The sequence below is a fragment of the Schistocerca gregaria genome, chromosome 2 (genome assembly GCF_023897955.1).
Source record: "Schistocerca gregaria isolate iqSchGreg1 chromosome 2, iqSchGreg1.2, whole genome shotgun sequence".
NCBI lineage: Eukaryota > Metazoa > Arthropoda > Insecta > Orthoptera > Acrididae > Schistocerca > Schistocerca gregaria.
The window spans coordinates 675575343-675600133 of NC_064921.1; the positions used below are offsets into that span (position 1 = coordinate 675575343).

Consider the following 24791-nt stretch of genomic DNA (forward strand, 5'->3'; position numbering starts at 1 on the left):
GACAGCTGTCAGCCACTGCACGAGTAGCTGATCATCTGCACGTCTCCATTCATTTTCCACAGTTTTCTACTTTTACAACCACTCTATGGACAACAGCGTCGTTGTCGAACAGCCTCACGGACCTCAGTCAATGACAAGACTTTCAGGTCACCTCTGGGATAAGCGTATCTTCCAATCTGCCACAATTAGCAGATGATACATTTAGCTTAATCGAGTATGTTTGGTTTCACGGAGAATTCCAAGTATCGTCAGGTCTCCGTTCATGAGGTTCTCACCTAGCATAAATGTTAGAAGCGGCCCATGATGATGTTAATTGAAACAATTCGTGATAATTGTTGCTCAGTGGCTAAGTAGATAGTCGTAGGACCACAAATCAAAGATCTTCCATTCAGTTCTGTCGATTCTAGGATTATTTCTGTTACTTATTTCTTCTTTCACCTCTTGAAATTATTTTTATATGTGGAAATCACGAAGGTACACGGTGGTTCGGAGTCCACCTTAAACTGTAGGCCACCCCATATTTGTCTGGGTCAGTCAGTTCAAAAGTCGGAGGACCTCAGCGACGTATCACCTCAACAGGGCCTTCGCAAGTAAAAGTACTGCAGTGTTGTAGTCAGTGTCGTGGATGGGAATAGTTTTACCTTAATCTAATGGGATATGGCGACGCACGTCGAAGAAAATCTGTTCTTGCTGCGTCAAAAATAACTTTCTGAGAAATCTTAATTTAAAACTTTGGAGAAAAGTACTACATTGAAATTTTACGAGAAAATAAGTTAGTTATCGAATTAATGCTTACCATTATATCTCAGAATACTGTTCAGTTGCACTTTCTGTATTTCATTAGGCTGAGCAAATAGGAGCGCTTTGAAACTGTCAGGCTTCCTTGTAGTTTGTTAATCATTATCAAGTTTCCGTGATGGGGTAGTAACCCTTCGCTAAATCAACCTGGAGGTCCAGTGTTTTTGATTTTGGGGCAACCTTCCTGTAGATAAATTGCTTTCCTTCCAGCTGTCGACGTTCACGTCCCCTTTCTTTAAAAATGTGTAAGGTGAAGTATACGGAGTGGAATGGCAGTGTTCTGTGACACACACACATCATCTTCATCAGCTAAGCCCTACTCGGCTTAGGACATTACCAATAGCTAAGCTCTCTGCCGGCGTGAATTTTAGCATCATATCCACCACGGCAAGAAAAACAGTATGTCCATGAAACACACGTGTGAAGTGCCTCAACTTGTATGTGATGTAATGTAATTTACTGCCAACAATGTTAACTTGAAAATTTGGAGGAAGCTTGTATTATTTCAATCATTTGTAGAAATAATTTTTAAAGTCGTGTTTCCTCAAGTAGTCATTGCATTTTTGATTTGTGTCAGTGTTCTTGCCGGCTTGCAAATTGATCATGCAAAGCTCTGTGCTCACATGGGCAGTGCTACTTTAAGGAGATGTCCACTGGAGGAGCAGAGAGATCAAAGCGAGGATACAAGCCGGAGATCACTTGTATTTCCGTCTCAGTCAGCTTTTCAAGTCTCGCATTCTGTCAAGGAACTTCAAACTCCAGCTGTACAAAACACTGATCCAACCCGTAATGCTTTATGATTTCGAAAGTTGAAGTGTCCGGAGAAAATATTCCCGTTTTCTAGTGGGAAGTCTTGATGCTTAAGAAAGATCTGTGGTTCGGTATAACATTAGATGCTGGGGAATTGGGGATCTGGCGTAACTGTGAGCTGGATGAGACCTACAACAGCCCAAATGCTGCAGGCCAGATGAAAACGAAACGGCTTGTATGGGCAAGTCGTGTCACTCGTATGGACAAACGTCGAAGGCCTTTGAAATCCACTCATTTTATTTCCTGAAGAAGAAAACCATTAAATAGGCCAAAGAAAAGATGGAGAGGTGGAACACGTGACGACTTGGTGCAAGTCGAAGTAGAGGGTGACTAGCGGCAGCAAGCAGGAAATAGATTCAGTGGAAGAGAAGTCTTGGAGGTACACGCGGTCCTCTGGGTCTGTTTGCGTAAAGTAAAAACGCATCAACCCACGGGACGAAAACATTCGTGGAAGAGGATCTGATGACATCATAATGTGCAATTCCACGCTCCGCTATGCTGCGAAGTGTGAAAGGAAGAATCTTCCATGTCAGATTTGAGCGTGGTGGCCAGTCGGATGAAGAATCAGTTTTACGTCACAATTAAAACTTTGGAGACGCCGTATTGTATTACAGAATATAGAGTTCAACTGGTATGTGGTGGTTTTTGTATTACAGCGTGCGTGGAATGAATATAAGCTGTTTCAGAGCACCAGCACATTGATCTTCTCTGGAAAGTGCGTCGTTTTCGGTACGATTTGTAATAATTAAATGAGAGCAAACTACATGTTGGTAGTTAAAAGCTTTCCACACTTAATGCTTTCAATTTTATTAACTTGCGTGCTATGAGAGGATACTGTTTCAGTGCTACGGCACAGTGATGATCTTATCACAAGCACGTCGTTTTTGATACAGTTTGTCATAGTTAAGTTTCAAATAATGGCATTTGTAGTGACAGCCTTTACACATTGTACGAGTTGTGTGAGAAAAGTAATGAGACTGACGACACTGCGAGCGATCTGCCAACGCTGTGTTGTTGTACTCGTGTAGACCGGGGTGGTCATCCCTTCCACGTGCTCAGTGTGATCTTCAGCTTCACCCAGCCATCACGTGATTTTTGATAGCGCCATTAGTGAAATTGTGTTTTTGTTGCGTGTTAGGAAAATGGAACAGCGATATTTAGAGCAGCGTTATGCCAACAAGTTTAACATAAGACTTGAGGAATCCGCGAATGTGACCACTGAAAAATAGAAACAGGGCTATGGGGGATATTCCCTATCAAGAACACAAGTTTGTCGTTGGTACAAATCATTTTTGGAAGGCCGAGAAAACGTTGAAGGTGAATCTCGCTTAGGGAGAAAAAAAATGGTTCAACTGGCTCTGAGCACTATGGGACTTAACTTCTTAGGTCATCAGTCCCCTAGAACTTAGAACTACTTAAACCTAAATAACCTAAGGACATAACACGCATCCATGCCCAAGGCAGGATTCGAAACTGCGACCGTAGCGGTCGCGCGGTTCCAGACTGTAGCGCGGTTCCAGACTGTAGCGCCTAGAACCGCTCGGCCACTGCGGCCGGCGCTTAGGGAGACCTTCAGCTTCAAAACCTTGCTCTTTTTTCTTCAATGTGGGTATCGTGCACAAAGAATTTGTTCCTCCAGGACAAACTGTCAGTCAAATGTCTTACAAAGATGTCCTTGAATGGCTCAGACAGAAGATGAGTCGAGTGGGACCGGACATTGGAGACGAGTGGATGCTGCATCATGACAACGCTCCATGTCACATGGCCACTTCCATCACGTAAATTTTGACCTCAAAAGGCATTCTTCGTGTTAACCCCCTCACCTCCCCCTCCCTATCCGCCTGATATATGTCCTTTTGACTTTTTTCTTTTCCCGAAATTGAAATGTTGTAGAAGGACATAGTTTAGGGCCGCTCGGGATTCGCCGAACTGTCTCGGGCGCTGCAGTCATGAACTGTGCGGCTGGTCCCGGCGGAGGTTCGAGTCCTCCCTCGGGCATGGGTGTGTGTGTTTGTCTTTAGGATAATTTAGGTTAGGTAGTGTGTAATCTTAGGGACTGATGACCTTAGCAGTTAAGTCCCATAAGCTTTCACACATTTGAACATTTGAACATAGTTTAGGGACTCTAGAGAGCATTCAAAATAATGTAACCGTCATGTTAAAGGCCCTACCATTTGAAGCCTTTCAGTGCTGCTCTCTTGACTGCTAAAGACGGCAAGCCGGTTTATAGCTGCCGAAGGGAAATACAGGACTTTGAAGGAGACAATATTATTGTTTCAAAAATAAAGATTGGTAGATAAAAAATTAGTATCATCACTCTTCTTACACACCTCGTATACCATAGTACTGTGGCCCTGATGCAATATTTAAGCCGTGGTGTAGTTGATACTAGCAATGAGAAGTGCACAAGGCGATTTGGAATCGACGAACTTTAAGGAGCAAACAGAGAAATAAAAAGAAATGCGCTACTGTAGTGTATAATTATTTATTAAACCCAAAACACACACATACACACAAATGAAGTCGAAGGTAAGTCAACGCAGAGCCGGTATCGAGAAGTCAGTGACGGGCGGGGTAGGGGAGCGGATTGTTCAGTCGACCCTGTAGGAGACGGCGTGTCCGGGGTTGTTCACCACCGTGGTGAGGGTCGCCGTCCTCACGGCGGGGGCGGCGGCGACGACGGCAGGGGCGGCGGCGACGACGCCGGGGGCGGCGACGGGGGCGGCGTAGGCGACCGCGGGGGCGGCGACGTGGGCGGCGTAGGTCACTGCCGGGGCGGCGACGACGGCGGGCGCGCTGTAGGCGACGGCGGGGGCCACGGCGTGGGCGACGACTGGGGCGATGCCGCGCTTGGAGCGCGACTTGACGGCCTCGACCTCGGCCAGGTGGGCGGCGCGCGCGGCCACCACCTCGGCGGTGTCGGCGACAGCGGTGTGGACGGGCGCGGGCGCCACGGGCAGCGCGTTGCTGGCCACGCGGTAGCCGAGCGCGTCGGCCACGTAGTCGGCGCGCACCACCTCGCCAGTGGGCGCCACGTAGCTGTAGCTACCGATCTTGTTGCCGGCCGCGTCCTGCACGGCGGCGTGCGCCTGCAGGGGCTCCGTGTGGCCGTAGCTGGCCTGTCCCAGCTCGTCCTGCGCGTGGTACTGCGTGCGAAGGCCCACGGGTGCTACGACGCTGACGGCGGGGGCGGCGACGGGGGCGGCGGCTACGACGCCGTGGTAGGCGGCAGCGTACGGCAGCGCGCCGTAGCCCAGCACTCCGGCCACCGGGCCGTAGCCCAGCGTGTTGTACGCCACCGGCGACACGAAACCGGGCTTCGCCAGCGCGCACGCGGCTACAGCGGAGAGGACCACCTGCGTACAACACACACCACACCGCTCAGCTCCCAACTTGTAATGGCCCCATTGTGTGGCTCCATGGCCCAGTAGCAAATTGTCACGCTTCAAAAACAAACGGCTGGAGCTCTACATCCATACTCTGCAGAACGATACTTCGTTTCGTACCGTTTATTACAGCTTCTTCCTGTTCCATCTATGTTTCGAGCGCGGAAAGAATGACTTTAAATGCCTCTGTGCGCGCTGTAATTAGTCTAATCGTGTCTATGCACTCCCTACGTAAACGATACGTAGGGCGTTGTAGTACATTCCTTGATTCATGACTTGAAGTTGCTTCTCGAAACTTTCTGAGTAAGTTGACGAATGAGTGATTTCTCTTCTTTCGGGCATGTCCGAAAGAACAGACAGGACGCATTCATCTAACTGATTTGCCTCGATGGGCAATGAAACTACAGCCGTCAGTGCGGATGCACATTTACGTAGACCTCCAGCGGGAATTTAAAATTACCGAGCATGGATGCCGTGGACGGTGACTGCATATAGGTGGCGCTAGGTGGGAGTTTTGTTCAGCCTTTGAAGATGCCGAGATAGTCGGCGCGTTTGCGATAAACACTGTCCGGGTGGCGCTATGGTTGACTGCCTAGTAAGCAGGAGAACCCAGGTTCGAGTCCCGTCCGGTACACACTTTCACTCGCCGCTGATTCCACATTCACAAGTCTCAATGCAGCTGATATTCTTAGCTCCTTCTCTTCCATTTACTCCCTCTCCCCCCCACCTTCAACTTACATAATTTCTAAGTAAGCTTTCCCGGGAGTGTTTGCGTCTATCTTCAGGCGTTTACCAGTTTAAGGGAGCTGCACACGTTCAGTTTTTAATCACAATGGTAGTCTGTCGAACCTTCATTATCTTGAAGCAACCGCACGCCATGAATGAAATTGATAAAAACAAGGTTAAGGTGCCGAACACGCAAAAGGAAGTGTGTGTTGCAATTATGTTACTAGCTTGCAAGCAACAGAAAAAATGCGAAAAAGAGGAACTGTGTCCGATAATGGTTGAAGAAAAGAAGCGACAGGTCAAATGCTAATTTACTGGCAGATCAGAACCACGTATTCGAAATATTCCGTGCAAGTTGTTAATGACGATAAGAGATAAAATAGAGAAGCAAAATACGTTAATGTGAGAGGCAGTTGCAGTCGACGAGAGATTAGGAATAATGAGATTTCTGACAACAGGCAGGTTATTCGAATGCTCGAAATTTAATTCTTTAATATTAATAAACACTGTTAATGAAATTTCTATGGAAACCTGCGAAGCAATAATAATATCTGCCTGGCAAGGATATGTTGAAGCAATTAACGTATAACATTTTTTTTTACGTTTTCTAAAAAATTTGGTGAAATTGACACACATTTCTCAGACCTCTTCCTAGCAGTGCAGATATATGGGGTATTTTTCGAAGTGGAAGCATTTCTCCAAGCTGCTGTTTGATTCACCAACCTGTACTACCTTTTCAAATAAGTAAAGTGAGCGGTGTCATAGAGAACCCTCCGTTGACGATCCTAAAGTGGTGTCTGCAATGATTACCGTCACGGATGTCCATTAAAATTGTTTTGTGTTGAAAGACAACTTGAAGAATTGAATCTGAGGTACGATATAGCCGAACTGAAAAGATAAACAGTGCACACTAACACCGTGTGGCTGGTTCATGAAGCTGTGTCAATACCCGAATGGAGAATATTGCAAACTCTCGCATATTCAGTAGATATTGCCAATACTAAGAATATTTCGCAGGACATCAATACTGCTCCTCAGTATTTCTAGTATTGACAATACGTAGATACGCTCCCTGAGACGGTCAAAATAGTGATGGTTTGACAAAATAATTGAAGGTCTGAGGGTCTCTAGAGTTTCTTCGGCCGCTCTGTGACTCCCTTGGGGCAGAGAAGCCGGTGACAATTTGTGCACGTCAATGTCCCTTGTTAGTCTATTTGGTATGAGTCCCATACATTTGAGCATTATTCTAGGACAGATCAACAGTGATTGGTGAGCAGTCTCTTTTACAGAATGACCGCATTTCCCTACAATTCTTCTTTACTTACGAGTGAACCTATGTGATCATTTCTTTTCACAACTCTACAAATTCATGCATCCAGTTATTTGTACGACTTCGCCCGTTCCATCTGTGGCGCACTGACATTATAGAAATTTTTTTACAGTTCTGCATATTTAAAGCTAGTTACCAATTTCTGCACCACTTAGAAATGTTATCAAGATCTGCTCAGTAGTTGTGCTGATCCTCCTAGGGTATTTTCTCTTACTTATTAATTCTTTCACCCCTGGCAGTGATTTCTTAATTTTAAAAAATCCGGAATTATACTGTGCTTTGGCGTCCACGTTGTACTGTGCTTTCCAAACAAGAAATTGCTACACGCACCTAAATTCCATGGTAATTCGAAGTTGGTTGCTTGATGTTTATAGAATACGTTTATGCATAATGCGCGTCAGGCAAACATGTAAATTTAACTATTACATAGAAAAATCACTGTGATTGTCCTACATTGACTAGCGTTTTTGCTCGTAGCGATGCCGAGCGAGAGATAGTAGCAAAATGTTTTCAGTAAGGACAGAAAAAAAAAAAGTTGCATGATGATTGTAGACTCGAATACTGAAAGGCTTCGGTTAGTCTATAACCTGTGGTCCTTATGATTTTAATTCGTCACCTCACGCACGTTTGTTCAGAGTATTTCCTTTACTAGGAAAATATGTGTGGTATTGGTTGAGCAGCACATGGTGTTTTAAACGCAGATATTGCCACTGCAGGCATTAATATTGACTGTTAAGAAAGGCTAGTACCTGTACCATTACGATTAAATAGAAATGGTACTCCTCATTGGTTATGAGCATGAAATGATTATCTTTTAAGGTGCACTACGTTGTACCCCAGAAAGGTATATTTGGGATAGATGCTTGCAAAGTGGTCTGTCGCGAACCGATCTGTAGGGATTTGACACGATTGAAGTTGAGCGGATTTCCAACATTTACATAGAATTAAATATTCCAGCGATAGTGATCTTATAAAAGATACAGTGGCTTCGAGTAAAATAGTAGTCAGTCATTGGTAATTATTCTTCGCTTCGTTATCTGTGCGTCATTTAACTAATGTGCACACGTTTTATGGACGTAACGAATCTCAGACAGTGCACTAAAAGAGGCTGCGTTAGATATCGTACTTCGTGTTTTTTATAAAGTTTTTACCAAGTCATTTATTCAGCTGGGATTAATATGATCCATTGTTGAGATAATGTACCGAAATTTATGCGTTGAACCCGAAAAACTACTCTGGAAGTGCTATAAGCACCTGAAAGGTTTCCTTTTGTTTTGTTACATTTAGTTGACGTTGCTTGAAATAACTACGTGATACTGCAACTTTTTTTTAGATGTGTGTGACATTTAATTTCTCTTCGTGTCTTCTACAATCGTTGTTTATGGCGAAGAATTCGGGGAAATCAAAAAGACTCATTAGCCGTACTATTATAATAATTTGCTGAAATACTTGACAGACGTCTAAATTTGTCACTTTTCGCGAAAGCTGCTCCCATCAGTGTAAATGATGTCCCTCTACGAATATGCATAAACGTTATTTTAAGAGAACTTCACTTCCAACTTCAGTGAGATGTAACCACACGAGCAAACAAAAGCGGTGGAGTATACCGGGGATGTCCCTGCTACATTAATTACTCGATACATATGACGAAGCTTAAAACTTAACAGCTTAAGCGACGACACTTACCAGGAGCTTCATGGTGTGTTTTGTGGTGGACTTTGCTGCCGTAAAGTGCCTCACATTCGGCTGACCACACCTTTATATACCAGTAGCATCCAGTCCACACCCATACGCCAAGGTCGGCCGCTGGACCTTGCAGTGAAACAGAGACTTCCTTAGAGTTCAGGGACCCCCCGCTGGAACTGGACCTGGCGGATTGAATTCAGATCCCCACTCCTCCGTCCTGCCCCTCGCGCGTCATGCAGCGGTTATGTTCTTACTACAGAAACGACCTACTTCGAAGCGTAACTTCACTTTCCGTTGTGTCGTTCCACTTTGCCTTCTTCATTGAAGGAGTTAACATATTTGCAAGTGCTTTGTTGCATTTCATTACTTTGAACAAGTAAGTATGTTAGCTATCGGTTTTCTGCTGAGACAGCGTATAGTTAACCATTTTTGATAGGCTGTGAATGAAATTCGAACTAGAGATACTGGAGTTACTGGAAACACATTGGAGTGATGTGTTTTGGACGACATAACCTCTGAAATAATACGTAATCTGCAGCGCTGTGGTAGCTGTGTGTAGAAAACTGACTAGATGGCATTGAGCTGTTCTACCCTTAACTAAACGTCTGTCGGCTTGCTAATGTCGGCGTTCTAATTTCACTAATCGTCTTATTAATATGAAAACAAATACGGGGGAAAGCTATGGTGTACGTTAAAGAGTTTTCACGGATAGTCGCGGTATTAAAATATGTCTGTACCAAACAACCAGCACGAGTTCCCGATAAATGACGAGTACGAAAGAATCACGTGTGTGGCTCACGTACCGTTTCCACAAACACGAAATGTTGCAAATTGTGAACGTAGTCGAACAGGTCGATTCAAAAATGGTTCAAATGGCTCTGAGCACTATGGGACTTATCTTCTGAGGACATCAGTACCCTAGAACTTAGAACTGCTTAAACCTAACTAACCTAAGGACAGCACACACACCCATGCCCGAGGCAGGATTCGAACCTGTGACCGTAGCGGTCGCGCGGTTCCAGACTGTAACGCCTAGAACCGCTCAGGTTGATTCAGTCTGCCTAGATGTCTGACAACCTTTCGATACTGTACCCAGTTGTCGACTAATAATATAGATACAGCCGCACAGAGTATCTTCAATAATGCGTGATTAGTGCTGATTGACAGTAATGTGTACAGGACACTGAAAATTCCACGCGAGCGAAATTGACATCGCCCCTACCGCAAGAAAGCTTAGAGGAATCTTTGACGTTCTCAGTATACTTATTTGATTTATCAGAGAGGGTCAGTAGCATTCTCAGACTGTTCGCTGATAATGCTTTGTCTGTGGGAAAGTATCGTTACTGGATGACTGAAAGGAAACGCTGAACTAAAAGAACAGTATTTCCAGTTAGTGAATGCCTGGTAAGTCTTTTAAGAGTGAAGTGCAAGAAGATGGCGATAAATAAGAGGAAAGAAACTCGATGATATCCGATAGCAAATTTACTAATAAACTTCTATAAGCTCGTACACCTACACCGTATAAATACTTACAAGTAATTCCATACAGCGTTGCGAAAGACGTGAACACGTGAAATTACTTGGGCAGGCGAATGGAAGACTTAGATTTGGGGTAGGATTCGGGGAAAGGGCGATGTTTTCGTAATAAAACTCCATACGGTACTCTGGTACAATCTGTCCTCAAGTACTGCTTCAGTCTTTGGAGTCCTTGTCTTGGACACCTGGCAGGAGGCATTGAACGTGTTCCGAGACACTCTGGTAGATCCTTTAACTTGTTAGTATAGGACTTGAAAATTCCACAGGAACACAACTAACATAGGGCGTGTCTCAAGAAAGCACAACTCAGGTACCGAGCAAAATTAAATGGCTATCTTTATATGAAGTCCGACTTTTTTCTCGGAAACTATGGAAGTTGTAGTTCAGTGAAACTGGTCATAATTGCTTTGTGTAGTGTAGAGTGTGGACTTAGGGCTGTGTTTTTGATCACGAGAGAGAGAGAGAGAGAGAGAGAGAGAGAGAGAGAGAGAGAGAGAGAGAGAGAGAGAGAGGGGGGGGGGGGAGGGGGGGGGAGGGAGAGTGAGTACTGCACACTACCAACTCTCCCTCCTTTGCTGACCAAAACTGGCGATAAAATTCCATTAGTCCGTTACCGGTATTCGATTGCTTACCTCCTGTTCTAGAGCCAATAAACTAATGTGCATATAAGCGACCTTTGTTACGTGGGGGGCATGGGGACAGTTTGTGTTAAGATTCCGCTGTGTTTCAAGATACTACTCTCTTCTTTTCCTTCCCTTAATCCCCCTTTTTCTTCCCTTCATACCACAATACACTGAATTCTGAATGAAAGTAAGCCACTGAAATCTTTCTTACTTCTTAAGACACTAGACTTCTATTTGGGAAACACACAGAATTAATTATAGTTCAGCTGCACTAGATATTATTATTCTGGTAAAAAAAGAAAGGTTAACAAATACCATTAAAGAAATATCCTGAAATTACGAATCACACGCTTTAGTAACAGAGCAGCCATGCAAGTGCGTTTTTGTGATAATAGCGTTCATTGCATAAGTGTTAAAGCCAGCCATACTAGAGAATGTTCTACAGCTCTAGCCCATCGCAGAGTATGCATTTTGCTTCGTCTCCGTTTTCACCTGTTTCTTTCACACTTTTCGAATTACGTAAATAAATAACTTTTATTCAGGCGAAAACCATAAATGCTGTATAAACATAGGACCAAATTTACATAAATATCACCTCAGAGCAGAATTGTACAGTGTGCCGGTGGAAAGATTGAAGGATATAGTTATAGTATTTCTGTGCCCCTTGCTCTGAAAAATGTCTTAATACGAATGTCAGAAAATACTTTTTAATGTATCTAAAGTTTTCTTCATTACTAATGCAGGGAAGACTGTTAAAAAGGCTCAGCGCAATCTAAGTCCCAAGTTAGCTTAAGAATTTTTGTAACCCCCTTACAAAACAGGTTCTTGTCATTCTCCAAGTAGGTTAGCTACACAGTTTATATATATTCGTACGCACATGCATCCACACGTCCTGAAAAATGCGATCCATTAGTTAAACAATGTAGAAATCGCAGTAGTGGGCTACAAATTAACTGTAATTAAGCACTCACATGTCGCAGATACTTTGCTACCTGGTATATATATGTTGCCTCTAACGCTAGCTTGTGTAAAATATTTTTATTTTGTAATATGACGAACGGCACGAGCCAATTTGGCCACTGATGTTAAGGGAGAGTGTTTACAGTTGATTAGTTATACCTATGTATCCATTAAGGTATGCAACTTAAGGCATTGTGTCGTGTACAGACAATTGTTTCTCCACCTAACTTATGTTACATTTTTTATATTGCGCCATTGTACAGAGAATTGTTTTTCATTCTTTCCCGTGTTGTGCAGGCGGCTGTAATTAACCTGTCACTGCTTGAGCCAGTGTAGACGGAAAACGTATGTACCTTATGAGTACATAGCTTGATAGGAATTTTGTTCAGACGGTGCGCTGCAGGATCTGTGTCGCTATTAATGTTAGTGTCATGACTTTCTGTTACGCGCCGGTAGGGCTGAAACACAAGCATCAATGTGAACTACGGGTGCAGGCAGTGAGCACGGGTCTGAACAAGGAGAGCAGGGCTTTACTCTTAAGCAAAACAATATCAATAATGCGGCTGCTCTTCTCGAGTAGCGCGCGTTGAAGAAATTTACGGAGAGGGCCTCTTTCTGAACCGGGGTAGAACAACATGATTCGGAAGTTCGAATTGACTGGCGATTTGAGAATTGCTCCTGGGAAAGGCCGACGGCCAATTGCACCATAAATAACTGAAGAAGTTACCGTTGCCATGGCTGAGAATGCAATATGCAATCTTCAAGCAGTACACGAGCGGTGTACCGACAGATGAACATTCCATGGTCCATTGTTCGAAAAGTGCTGCAAACAGTTGTGAAATGAATTCTCTAGTGCGTTTCCAGGCTGTATTGAATGCAGATGGTCATCACAATGAGCAACGTTTGTAACCTGGAACGTAAATAATTAACAAATGTTACTCTCTCGTCTGGAAATTAAAATGTGTTTCTTTCGGTGCTTTATTCTTTATCCTGTTACCTCATATCTTTACAAATGTTTCCACGAAGTTCGATTGTCGTGCGAACACTTGTTTTTCATGGGTGTCCTCTCAAGCAGCGAAAGTTTGATTATAACGACGTTATATTTATACCACAGATCTGATAATGCTCAGAACGAAAGTTACCATAAGGAGTAATAAATAAATAAATAAATATTGGCGACCAAGACAATTTATTAGTACCGAACATGGTCGCAGATTCCCTAAAGGACTTCATGTCTAACCACGTTTCCGCGAGATATTACATGTGGTTCTTCAGGAGTAGGCCATATCAGATATTTCCGAAGTTCGTTTGCCCTCGCTCGAGTCAATCCAACATATGATAATTTGTGCCGCTCTTCTTTATGTAGGGCCTGCGTATTTTTTCCTTCGATGTCTTAGTCCTGTTAGTCGATGTTGGTTCCACACAAGAACGAAGATTACTGGGACAACGCGAGAATACCTCCTTGCTGTCCATGACAAGGTCCTTGTGGGGGTTGTTTCGCATTGCTTTCCTGCGATCTATTATGAAGTCTGAAACCTGTATCCCCTAAATTGTGGATCTCGCTTCCTAAGCCCGGGTTCCCGGGTTCGATTCCCGGCGGGGTCAGGGATTTTCTCTGCTTCGTGATGACTGGGTGTTGTGTACTGTCCTTAGGTTAGTTATGTTTAAGTAGTTCTAAGTTCTAGGGGACTGATGACCATAGATGTTAAGCCCCATAGTGTTCAGAGCCATTTGAACCTAAATTGTGGATGCCTGTGAGAAATGCGTTTGTAGTGTAGAGTTGTGTTTGTATTGTTACGGATGGGTATGGAGTGAAAGGGAGAATAATGCAGAAATCTGACACATAACCTGCTGCTTTGCAACAACCCAAGGAGTGACGTGGACGAAGACCTCAACCTCACTAATGTTTGATGACGTCACTATGATACACTGCGGACAGATCGGAATTATAATACACGATGTTGGGGCAATGTCTGATCATCCTAAACTTCATACCGCTACCTATCTTCCCCCTGCAGACCAAATACCGGCGATGAAAATTTTCTCCGCTATCTAGGCTTGAACAAATTCGACCCGCTCTAAATTCATCAGTCACCACCCCAGCTGCGGAGGCGTAAAAATGTTCAATTAGCGACCTCTTTCGTTGAGAGATTGCAGTTTCTCTGTTTCTTATTCATGAAAACGATGCGGACGATTGTACGTTTTACATGACAGCTTGCGCCATGCGTGGTCGTATTACAAACTGAGACTAGTTTGAGTTCGAGAATATAATAAATTCTAGAGGTTGTGACTAGACGTAGCTGTCTTATATAACGCATTTTCGTAAGTTGTAAAATCTTTTTCTTCTCAATCCGAAAGTCGATAGGCTCACTCATAATTCATCCCTAGTCTGCTTATGTTGTTTTTTGTCAGCTTTAGTTTCATCCATGAAGTCCTGTCTCGGTCGTCCTCCCTGTCTTCTCCCCCCTATCATTCCTCCAGAGCAGTGAACGGCAATGAATGTTTTCCTTCAAGCACTGATTGTTTTCAGTAGATTCTTTGTCCCTTCTGCTCTCTTAGTACGTGGTGGATCAAGACGCTTTCGGCCCATGATGTCTTCAGCGTTCTCGAAAGATTGCAGTCTTTTATTTTCCGTCACCCCCATCTACCAAGTTTCATCCCCATACAAGATTATTCTCCCAATACAGCGCTTTAGGAATAGGTTCCTGACACTGTTTTACCCCAGTAGTGAGTTTTCCAGATAAATGATTCGTTTGCGTCAGCTGTTCTAACTATAGAATGTAATGAACATTCGCCACTCGTTGTGATAGCAACTTTCGATGTACACAAAGGAAGTCACTTGTGCCAGCTTTTCGCCTTCAAGGTGCACGACTGAGTTCTTTTTTCCATTCGTATGCCACTTTCATGATTTGTGCTTCACTTCTGTTGGTCTTCAACTCGCAGTTGTCTATTAAGATGTGACTCATGTAGTAAAGCAGCTTCGACGACATTGATGTAGTTACAAGAATCGGAAGACAGTGAAGAAGACCTTCATTGTACTTGCGTAGGCCAGTTGGAAATGGGATTGAGTATCAGCCAGCAGAAAACAAAATATATGGCTGATGAGAAATGACGTGAGTAGAGAACGCCGTCCGCATTGACTTTGGCCAATTATACTTTTGAGAGAGATGCGCCGTTTAATGTGTGCAATCAGCATCGTCCGCAGCCCGTGGTCTTGCGGTAGCGTTCTTGCTTCCCGCGCACGGGGTCCCGGGTTCGATTCCCGGCGGGGTCAGGGATTTACTCTTCCTCGTGACTGGGTGTTGTGTGTTCATCATCATCATTGACGCACGCAAGTCGCCGAAGTGGCGTCAACTAAATAGACCTTGCAATACGGCTGCCGAACTTCGCCGCATGGGGCCTCCCTGCCAACAATGCCATATACAATCATTTAATTTCAGTAGCCATAAACTAAAATGATATCTCTCATGAAATTAAGCAGATTACTAGCAGCCAGCAGAGCTTATATTGCATTAAAAAAAACGGTTTTCCTCGAGGCTCTTAACTTGCATCGCCAAATTAACCATTTATAGCACCACTTATAAGACTAAGGCTTACTCGTGCCTCGGAAATTTGATTATTAACATCGTAAGATAGAAGAATGCTAAATGCCTTAGAGATAAAGATACGCCGAAGGATCGTTGGCCCAACCTATGTTAGAGGGAGATGCATACTGTATGAAGATCCACCTATTATAATAATAGTGAAATCGGTCAGATTGAGGTGGGCGGGGCAAGGGGCAGTAACAAAAATGTTAGTAGATAGAAATCCAGGGGATCAAAGAGCTGGAATGGACCGAACCAGATAGGTAAATGAAGACATGGCGGACCTGCAGGAAATATGCTGTAGAGGGTGGAAACCTCGAGCGTTGGATCGTGGTAACTTGGTGACAAGGCCAAGGTTCACAATGAACTGCAGAGTCACTGTAGAAGACGAAGAAGAAGGAGAAGGAGTTAAAGCGCCTTCCATTGGTCGTTACATTTTTGCCCAAAAACGCAATGTTATCTGCAAGACGGATCGTTTGGAAACTTTCGCCATTAATTGTTATGCGATTACTGCCAGTTTCTGAGAGTTCCTCCATCGAATTCTCTGTGCAGACAGTAAATAGTAGTGAGTAGCTCCGCGTAAATAAAGGTGCAGCCGTGAAACGTTGCCAGTGCGATTATAACAGTGTGCCCGGAGAGCGGTGTCGCCACTCTTTCTTGCAGCGCCGCGGGGCACTGCGGCCGATTCTCTTTTGTCCAGGAATGCGGGCAGGCCAGCCCAGTCGGTCTGTCGGTGACTGCCTGCGTGCGGCCATTGTCAAGGTCTCGGGCGTTGGTTGGGCGTGGCTGCCTCCGCTGCTCCGCCCCAGACGCTGTTCTCAGCAGATGCTCCGATTATTTCACATTTAGCTGCTTCTTTTATCCGCAGTTTGTCTGCCGTCAGCAAACAGACGAGAGAGGAAAATAAATTACATTTTTACTCTATCGCAGCTCTAATTTACAATCAGTATTTGACCATGAATAAATTTCTTGAAAGTGGCAAATAATTCGATGATATAAGGATCGGGAAGCTAACTACAACGTATACGGAAACCAGATAGCATTTATAAGAATCAAAGGACATGAAAGGGAGCCAATAGTTGAGAAGGGACTGAGACTGGGTTATGGGCTATCCACCATTTTATTCAACTTGTACAGCGCGCGAGCGGTGAAGAAAACAAAGGAGCAAACTAGAAAGAGAATTAAAGTTTACCGAGAAGAAATGAAGAATTTGAGTTTTGCAGAAGACATTGTCATTTTGTCAGGGACGGCATAGGAGCAGGAAGCTCAGTAAATGGAATGGGTAGTGTCGTGGGAAAAGCTTATCACATGAATATCTGCAAAGGCAAAACAAGAGTAATATAGAAAAGTTGAATTAAACCAGCAAATCAGTAGAGGATTATTACTATTTGGCTAGCTCCGTAACTGAACATGGTCGAAGGAGAGACGACATGAAAGCCACGCCGCTAGTAGTAAGGAAAACTTTTTTTGAAAATGATATATTTGTTAAGATCGAATGCAATTTTGAGTGTTAGGGAATAATTTCTGGGGGTATTTACCTAGTGTGTAGCCTTATGTAGAATGAAACGTGGGCGGTAAACAGTACAAACAAGAAGAGAGTGAAAGCTTTTAAATTGCGGTCCCATAAAACAATTCTGAAGATTAGATGGATAGGTCGCGTAACTAATGACTAGGTACGGAATCGAATCGAGGAGAAAAGAAATGTATGGTAAAACTAATTACAACAAGCGATCGTTTATAGAAAAGCATTTTTATTTACCAGTCAGCTGTATAAATCACATTTATTGGACCGGTTTCGGTTTTTTCAACCATCATCAACTGGAAGAACTGAACGAACAGAAGAAACTATGTGTAATTCAACATGCTGTCGGTTCATGGCCTGAGATGTCAGTCTCGTGTTTACAGTCAGAAGTGTATGTATAATTTTTCTAAGTTTTGTACGACTTTGTCAAAAACGGGTTGTGTAGCATTGTGCGTGTTGCCATTGCTACATTTGGTACGTGAAAGTGTCTTCTGTGAGAAATATGCATTTGCAAACGAACAGATGTTATAGTTTTGTAAGTACTGTATATGATGATGGTTTTCAGAAGTACAACTCTAATTTGTCGTTCTTGTCTGCGTGTAGTACATGTAGTTTCGTGTGTATGTTGAGATTTCCCAGTTGATGATAATTGAAACAACTGAAACCTATCGAATAAATATAATTTATACAGCTGCTTGGTAAATAAAAATGCTTTTCTATAAATATTTCACTGTTGTAGTCAGTTACCTACATAAATTCTTAACAAGGGATCGATTGTGAGAACACATGCTGGGGCATGCAGGAATAGCAAATTTGGTAATGGAGGGAAATGTGAGTGGTAAAAATTGCACATGCAGACCGTGACATGAGTGCAGTAAGCAAGATCAAATGGATATAAACTGCACTGGTTATGCAGAGAAGAAGTGGCCTATGTTGGATTGGCTGACTTGCAGAGCTGCATCAGACCAGCTTTGGACCTGAAGACCACAACAACATAATGCAGGGAATATTTCCGCCAACTAACTCGAAAAAAGTAAAGTCGCATGACATCGTTGACAGAGATGCCCACGAGCCGTTGTTGAGCTACGTTATAGGAAAAGACTTTGCTTCCTTGCGCGCTATGGCAAATTTCTCTCAAGAAACGTGTGTTTGTGCCTGTAGTATATCTCTCCAAAGAGACTAAGAGTGCACATAGATTTTAGTACGATATATGTGTTCTGCGAGGATGTGAGAAGGGAGAGGATGAAACCCGCTACCGACACACAGCCCACTCCCTGAAATAACGGTAAGGAGGCCATATGGGCTAAGGCTCCCCATCTGACGTACGGATCACCATCAGTCACACGCGCCGTTCAAGAGACACTGTGGAGGTATGGTGAGTCCATACCAAACGACGCTTTAGGTGGTGTATAGAGCGACGCCAATGGTCAGTGGATGTCTGGAGCGAATAATTTGGACTGATGAATCACGATATACCCGGTGCCAATGCTGTGGAAGGGATTGTGTTTGGCGAATGCCTGGATAAAGTTACCTGCTATCATGTGTAGTGGCAACAGCAAAGTACAGATGAGGTGGTATGTATGTATGGATGGATGGTGATCATGAAAAGTATGGTGATTATGAACAGTACGCCATCACCTCCATACAACCCCTCCCCCCTTGAAGAGAATTACTTCCACTCCCAGAATTTCAAATTCACGCCTTCGAGCCAAGCGCCAAAGTACAGTCGTGCGTTAGCGATCTCTGATACGGACGCTGGTAAAAAATTGGAAAAGGTCGTTTGTAATGGAACCATTGTTCCTCCCTTCCACCTAGGTATGAATTATTCGGACTCAGTCTTATTCGCTCCTGTGGAATTCTGGTTTTAAGTTGCCGAGGTACTGAAATAGTGAATTTCAGTGTGACACCAACAGTGTAGCTACGCCATCTTAAAGAAATGGGGATGCTCATATATTTAAAGTTTCCTTTATTGCAAATATGTAAGTGGTGTTACAGAAGCTAAAAGTATGAGATTTGCAACAGCAGGTAGTGCACATATGACGAACAGCAACAACGACAACAATATTAGGTAGGTGCATAAATTCGTAGCGTTTTTGTTTTGCATGTTGGTATTCCGCTTGCTGTGGATTTATTCATCGATTGTCATTTTTTATTAGTAGTTCACTCTTGCTATTTGAGTTTACATATTGCTATTTTGTCATTTGAAGATAGTGACTGGAGCTCACAAGCATAAAAGCATAATTGTTTAAGACTCAACTCAGAAATTAAATAGCATACAAAATCTAGTTTCACAGAAAAGGAATTCCTGGTCTCAGCTGATAGCCGGTCTCTTAGTTTCAATGAAACATGTGCATCTAGTTTCATACAATAGTGTTCGTATTGACGTTTAATTTTATTACTGTAGTAGCACGTTTTCTGGGACTGAGGTGGACGGGCATATATACACGAGCTCTTGCCAAAGCTGACACAGCGGCCTTTACGATCAGAATGTTGTTCACAGTCAGCATTAGTGATACACCGAATCATGTACACTTTGCATAATTTCATTCCTTGACGTCATTTGGAGTGATACTTTAAGCCATCTCAGCTGAATTGGGAAGAATATTCTTTAGCCGAAAGAGTGTCATCTCCATGTGCGGTGTTAAATCATCAAGTCATGTAGGTATGTATTTAACTTTTCGGTACGTCTACCAGACTGTCGTATTTCTGGTTGGCAGAAGGTTCCGCTCAGTGAAGAAAAGGTAATGGAATGATGTTCATATTGCGAAAAATTCAGGAAAGTACGTAGCCCTCAGCGTACGTTGCAAGAGGCTTACGCATGAGTTTGAATGCAGTTAATGACAAATAGATGCTGTGCAAACCCGTATAGTTCATTGCAGGAATATTTTCGATCTGCTTAATTGTGTTATGAGAATGTATTATTAAAATGAATGGACTAGCGGACAGTACTGTTAATTTGATGGATTTTGTGCCCATAATTTTTCACGCGAGAAGGATATAGGGTCGTTTACCTTAACCAAACAGCCTTGATCTGGGTTTTCAATCTGTATGTGTGCTTCTTTTTTTTCTAATCGTTCCAGAGGAATGCTGGAATGTTCCCCTTAATAGATCATTGCCGAAACTTTTCCACATCAATTTCCGTCATTAAAATTCCTAAGCTGAAGTGAATTCGTTATGTTGTTCTTGTACCAGCGTTGTTTGCATTTCAGATGTTAGTAGTTCCATGTTTGGTTATTTTCATTAATTTTTCCTTCTTGATTTCTGTGACATTATGTCACTGATACGTGTCACGTTTGATAAAAATAAAGAGTCATGCCTGGCAACTATATACTGTATACTAAAAAACTGATGGTTAACCCTCGGAGTACCAAGGAGTGTCTGGGAAGGGGGGTACTTTGTGCCACATTTTGAAAAAATTGTAATCTAGTCAGTTACTTTATATTTGAAATTTTTGAAAGAAAAAAATTTATTGTATTTAATGAAATCTTGTACGAGATTCCATATCTGTTTTACATTGTTCAGGTAAGCGTAACCCAAAAATTTAAGTCCCCGTAGCAATGTCAGTTTCCCTAAAATGTCGTATTCAATATTTCGAGGTTTGGAGCTTTAGCTACACATCAGTATCACATTAATAAGTATATTGAGAGTAAAAGTCAATAATAGTGAATGAAACTTACGCCTTTTAAAAATTTTTGTGTTTATCGTGAAGCTGGTAGAACACGTTATTAAAAGTGCGTTGCCGACCTGAGTAACCGTGCGGTTCTAGGCGCTACAGTCTGGAACCGAGCGACCGCTACGGTCGCAGGTTCTAATCCTGCCTGGGGCATGGATGTGTGTGATGTCCTTAGGTTAGTTAGGTTTAATTAGTTCTAAGTTCTAGGCGACTGATGACCTCAGAAGTTAAGTCGCATAGTGCTCAGAGCCATTTGAACCAAAAGTGCGTTGAAAGTGATAAGAGTGAACTAAAAGGTATTTTCGGGTTATGGACTCTACTCACACATCAGTACCTCTTTAAAAAGTATGCTGTTAAAACAATTCAGGCACAGTTAACGAATTTTACTGTTTTAAATTTTTTTTCTGGTGAGCATGAAGTAGCCCACCTGCCCTTCTTGGCAATGTGATTTATGGAAAATGCTTTGGTATTGCTAGGGTTAAGGAATGAAAATGGGACTAGAAACTTGCTAGTACTATCGGACAACTCAGAGGCATTACTTCTCCTGCTCGATGTAGTAGAGCCGTTAACAGCAGCACTAGCATGCAATTCTTGAATCCGTTGCCCAGTGTTCGGAGACCAAGCGGGTCAGCGTTCACGTGGTCACGCAGACGCGACGACGCCCGTCCTTGAGAACTGGAGCTGCCGCCTGCTCTACACAGAGCGTCGGCTGCCCGCTTGTTACGCCTCCTCCCCCCCCCCCCCCCCCCACCCACCCGCCACCTTAGTACCCCCCCACCACCCTACACCACGCCCATAGTATAAATGACACGACCGCAACCACGTCGGATCATTCATGTCGTGGAATCATCATCGGAAGTTGTCGTTTAGGTACTATTGAAACCCAACTCGCTCTTTTCTCATATGACTTTCTCAAAACCACAGATCAGTCAAGCAGGTGCAGTATTTCTTGAGGTCGTAGGGGAGCAACATAAAGAACTGAGTGGAGTATAACGTGGCATACATGCAGAGGCTCGCAAATCCATATATTCCCTTAGAGAAATCTAGTTAAGTGCGACAAAGTCAACAGTTGGTTGAAAAGTCGATGCGGTAGACCGAAGAAACTATCAGAAAATGAACACAGATCCCTGAAGCGTTCTTAACTAACAAGTGCCAGCTATTCCAGAAGGTTTCCCTTGCAGTTCTGGTACAGAGATGGATGACACGTCAGTCAGTGGACAACGATTGTTGCCTCTTCCACGGCAGTGCCGTTGTCCAGAGGCTAGTGGTCGCAAGACTGAAACCTCAGCGGCTTCTAAAATGGTATACAAGTATACAGGATGTTCATAAATTATCTTCAGGACTTAATAAGACTTTAATACTTTTAAAACGATACTAGGTATTAACAGATGGTTTTCAGCATGTGGTACCCCATAAAGTTTTGTTTGATCAGTATGTGGACCCTTAAAAGTGGCACGGACAATGTCTAGTCAGAATTGTAATTCCCTATACGTACGATTCAAGATATCCACGGTGACATGTTCAAGTGCATTGCGAATGTTTGCCATCAACTCCTGTAGGTGTCTAACCTTGGTTCGGTACACCGGATCCCTTACAAAAGCCCACAGGAACAAGTCTAGTGGTGTGATGTCAGAAGATCGTGGCTGTCATCATACTGGACTATCTCGTCCAGTCCACCCTGACAGGAAACTTTTCCTCTATAAATGGACGGACAGTTAGGGACCAGCAGGAGTAGGACATCAGATTATAGGTGTTCCAACTTCAGGCACAGCAAACTCTTGTAACATATCCAGGTAAACATCACAGTTGACGGCAGATTCGATGAAAGGACGAATGATGGAACCGTGCAAATTGCGCGCCATTCCACACCAAACTTTCACCTTTGGACGTCTCTTTCTAGTTCACATATAACGTGAGGACGCTGTGAGCCCCATATGCGAACGTTATGACGGTTCAGTTTGCCGGATGCATGAAAGGTTGCCTCATAGGAGTAACAAATCTTTTCCAAAATATCATTGTTTGCGTCAATCTTGCCTAGAATATCTACTGCAGACTGCGCGGTGATGTTTGTCCGTAGGTTTTAATACCTGAAGCCACTACACCTCGTAAGGATGTAGCCGTAACCTCTTGTTTAAGACATTGTGTACTTTGATCATCTGATTTCCAACTCACTGGCCGTCATACGTACCGATTCCGTCGTTACAAACGCCTGCCGTACCTTGTTCACATTGGCGCCTGAAACTTATGGACGACCCGCTACTTTTTGTGGGGAACGCTTCCTGTTTCCATAAATGATTGTCGAGACGGTGTTTGCCTTTTATACCTTACTCAAACGTTTCGTTCCACTTGGATATCGGACGTCATCTGTATGTACTAGGCCACACACTGAGCTTTCTCTTATGGCGTCCACATTTTATCTGGTTTTCAAGTTCAATTTTGCGTCAAGATCACGTCACCTGGAAACTATAAAAAACTCTATGAATTGTCTTACGACATGTTGAAAGTATTTGTTAATATCTAGTATAGTTTTAAAGTTATTAAAGTCGTAAGCTGTAAAAAACAGTTTATGGGCATCTTGCATTTGGGAAGACTGGAAGGAACTTTTCATGGAGTGATGAATCATGTCACATAATCTTGATGTCAATATATGTGGACCTGGATAACGGTATTAACCCAAATGAAATTCAGTGTAGTTAATATGATGGTGTTTCCCTGTTTCCCGTGATTTGGCCTCAAACCATTCGTTTTGATTCCTAGCAAATGAAAGCAGACAATCATGAAGACCTGTTTTAAAAAATTAAGCTTCTTAGACTGTGCCAACACTTTAAATTAGACATTTTGTGTTTCATCTTGGACCATTACACCGCTACTCGAAGGAAATCTATTGAATTTACTTGAGTAACCGAATGACTTTATTAGAGTGACATCATCAAAGGCCGGCCGGAGTGACCGAGGTTCTAGGCGCTACAGTCCGGAACCGCGCGACCGCAACGGTCGCAGGTTCGAATCATGCCTCGGGCATGGATGTGTGTGATGTCCTTAGGTTAGTTAGGTTTAAGTAGTTCTAAGTTCTAGGCGACTGATGACCTCAGAAGTTAAGTCTCATAGTGCTGAGAGCCATTTGAACCATCATCAAAGACCAGAGTGACTCCTGTGGAACATTCATGGGATGAAATAGGGCTATCACATGTAGCGTACCATATCAATTCAACCAGTTTAAATGCATCAGGCGGAATGGAAACAAAAGCCGCCTCCATCGATCCAGAAACTGGTATTTAATTTGTGAAACAGGATAAACTGTCTTCATGGATCCTGGGTGTTACGTTTCCATTCTTATGAGCTGATGACTATCGCGATCATCTCAGTAGGAATGAAAAGAGTGTAGGGTTTAACGTCTCGTCAACGGCTATATCATTAACCGTAATAGAATGAGGATTGGGAATGAAATTGTCCTTACTCTGTACAACTTAACCATCCCTGCATTTGCCTTGACTGATTTTGATAAAACGCGGAAACTATAAATCTGGGCCGCGCGGTTTGAGGCGCCATGTGACGGATTGCGCGGCTACGCCCGCCGGAGGTTCGAGTCCTCCCTCCGACATGTGTGTGAAGTAGTGTGTAAGTCTAGGGACCGATGACCTCAGCAGTTTGGTCCCTTAGGAATTCACACACATTTGACTATAAATCTGGAATACTGGACGGGATTCTGAACTCCTCTCCCATAGGTGATGCCAGAGTCTTTATTATTGCTGCTCGCTTGGTTACAACCCCAGGAATCCAAAAGGGATGCTGTTCTGTTACAATATCATGAACTTTATCGATCATGTATGTGAAAACAACACCAATCGGACGTGAAAGAGTAGCGAGCAGACGACGTATTTCGTAGCAAGGGACGAAAGAATATTGTCACCCCCACGTCAATATAGATGAGAAATTCGCCTTGTATTCCGAGACAAAGCTGTTTTCTACGCACACATTCCTTGACGTCGTTAACTCTCAAATCCAGATCACGAGGGGCTACGCTACAGATCTGTCACCAGAGCATCCATTCCAAGACGAAGCTGCTTTTTACGTGACACATTATTGGCTTTACCGACTCACAACGAAACTGTCACCTTTACATCTAACCTGTACCTGGGGCTATGCTACAGATCAGT

At 43.4% G+C, this 24791-nt stretch overlaps 2 protein-coding genes across 5 annotated transcripts in view; one reads left to right on the forward strand and one right to left on the reverse strand.

Moving 5' to 3' along the window:
* LOC126334735 (vacuolar protein sorting-associated protein 18 homolog) overlaps positions 1–24791 on the forward strand; it is a 259374-nt gene that overhangs the window by 157193 nt on the left and 77390 nt on the right. The gene's annotated exons all lie outside the window — the stretch shown is intronic.
* On the reverse strand, positions 4078–8842 carry LOC126334736 (cuticle protein 38-like). Its single transcript, XM_049997280.1, has 2 exons — positions 8737–8842; positions 4078–4964 (listed from the first exon to the last, which is right to left on the reverse strand). The coding sequence occupies exons 1-2, from the start codon at positions 8746–8748 to the stop codon at positions 4200–4202; spliced, it is 777 nt and encodes a 258-aa protein (XP_049853237.1). The 5' UTR covers positions 8749–8842; the 3' UTR covers positions 4078–4199.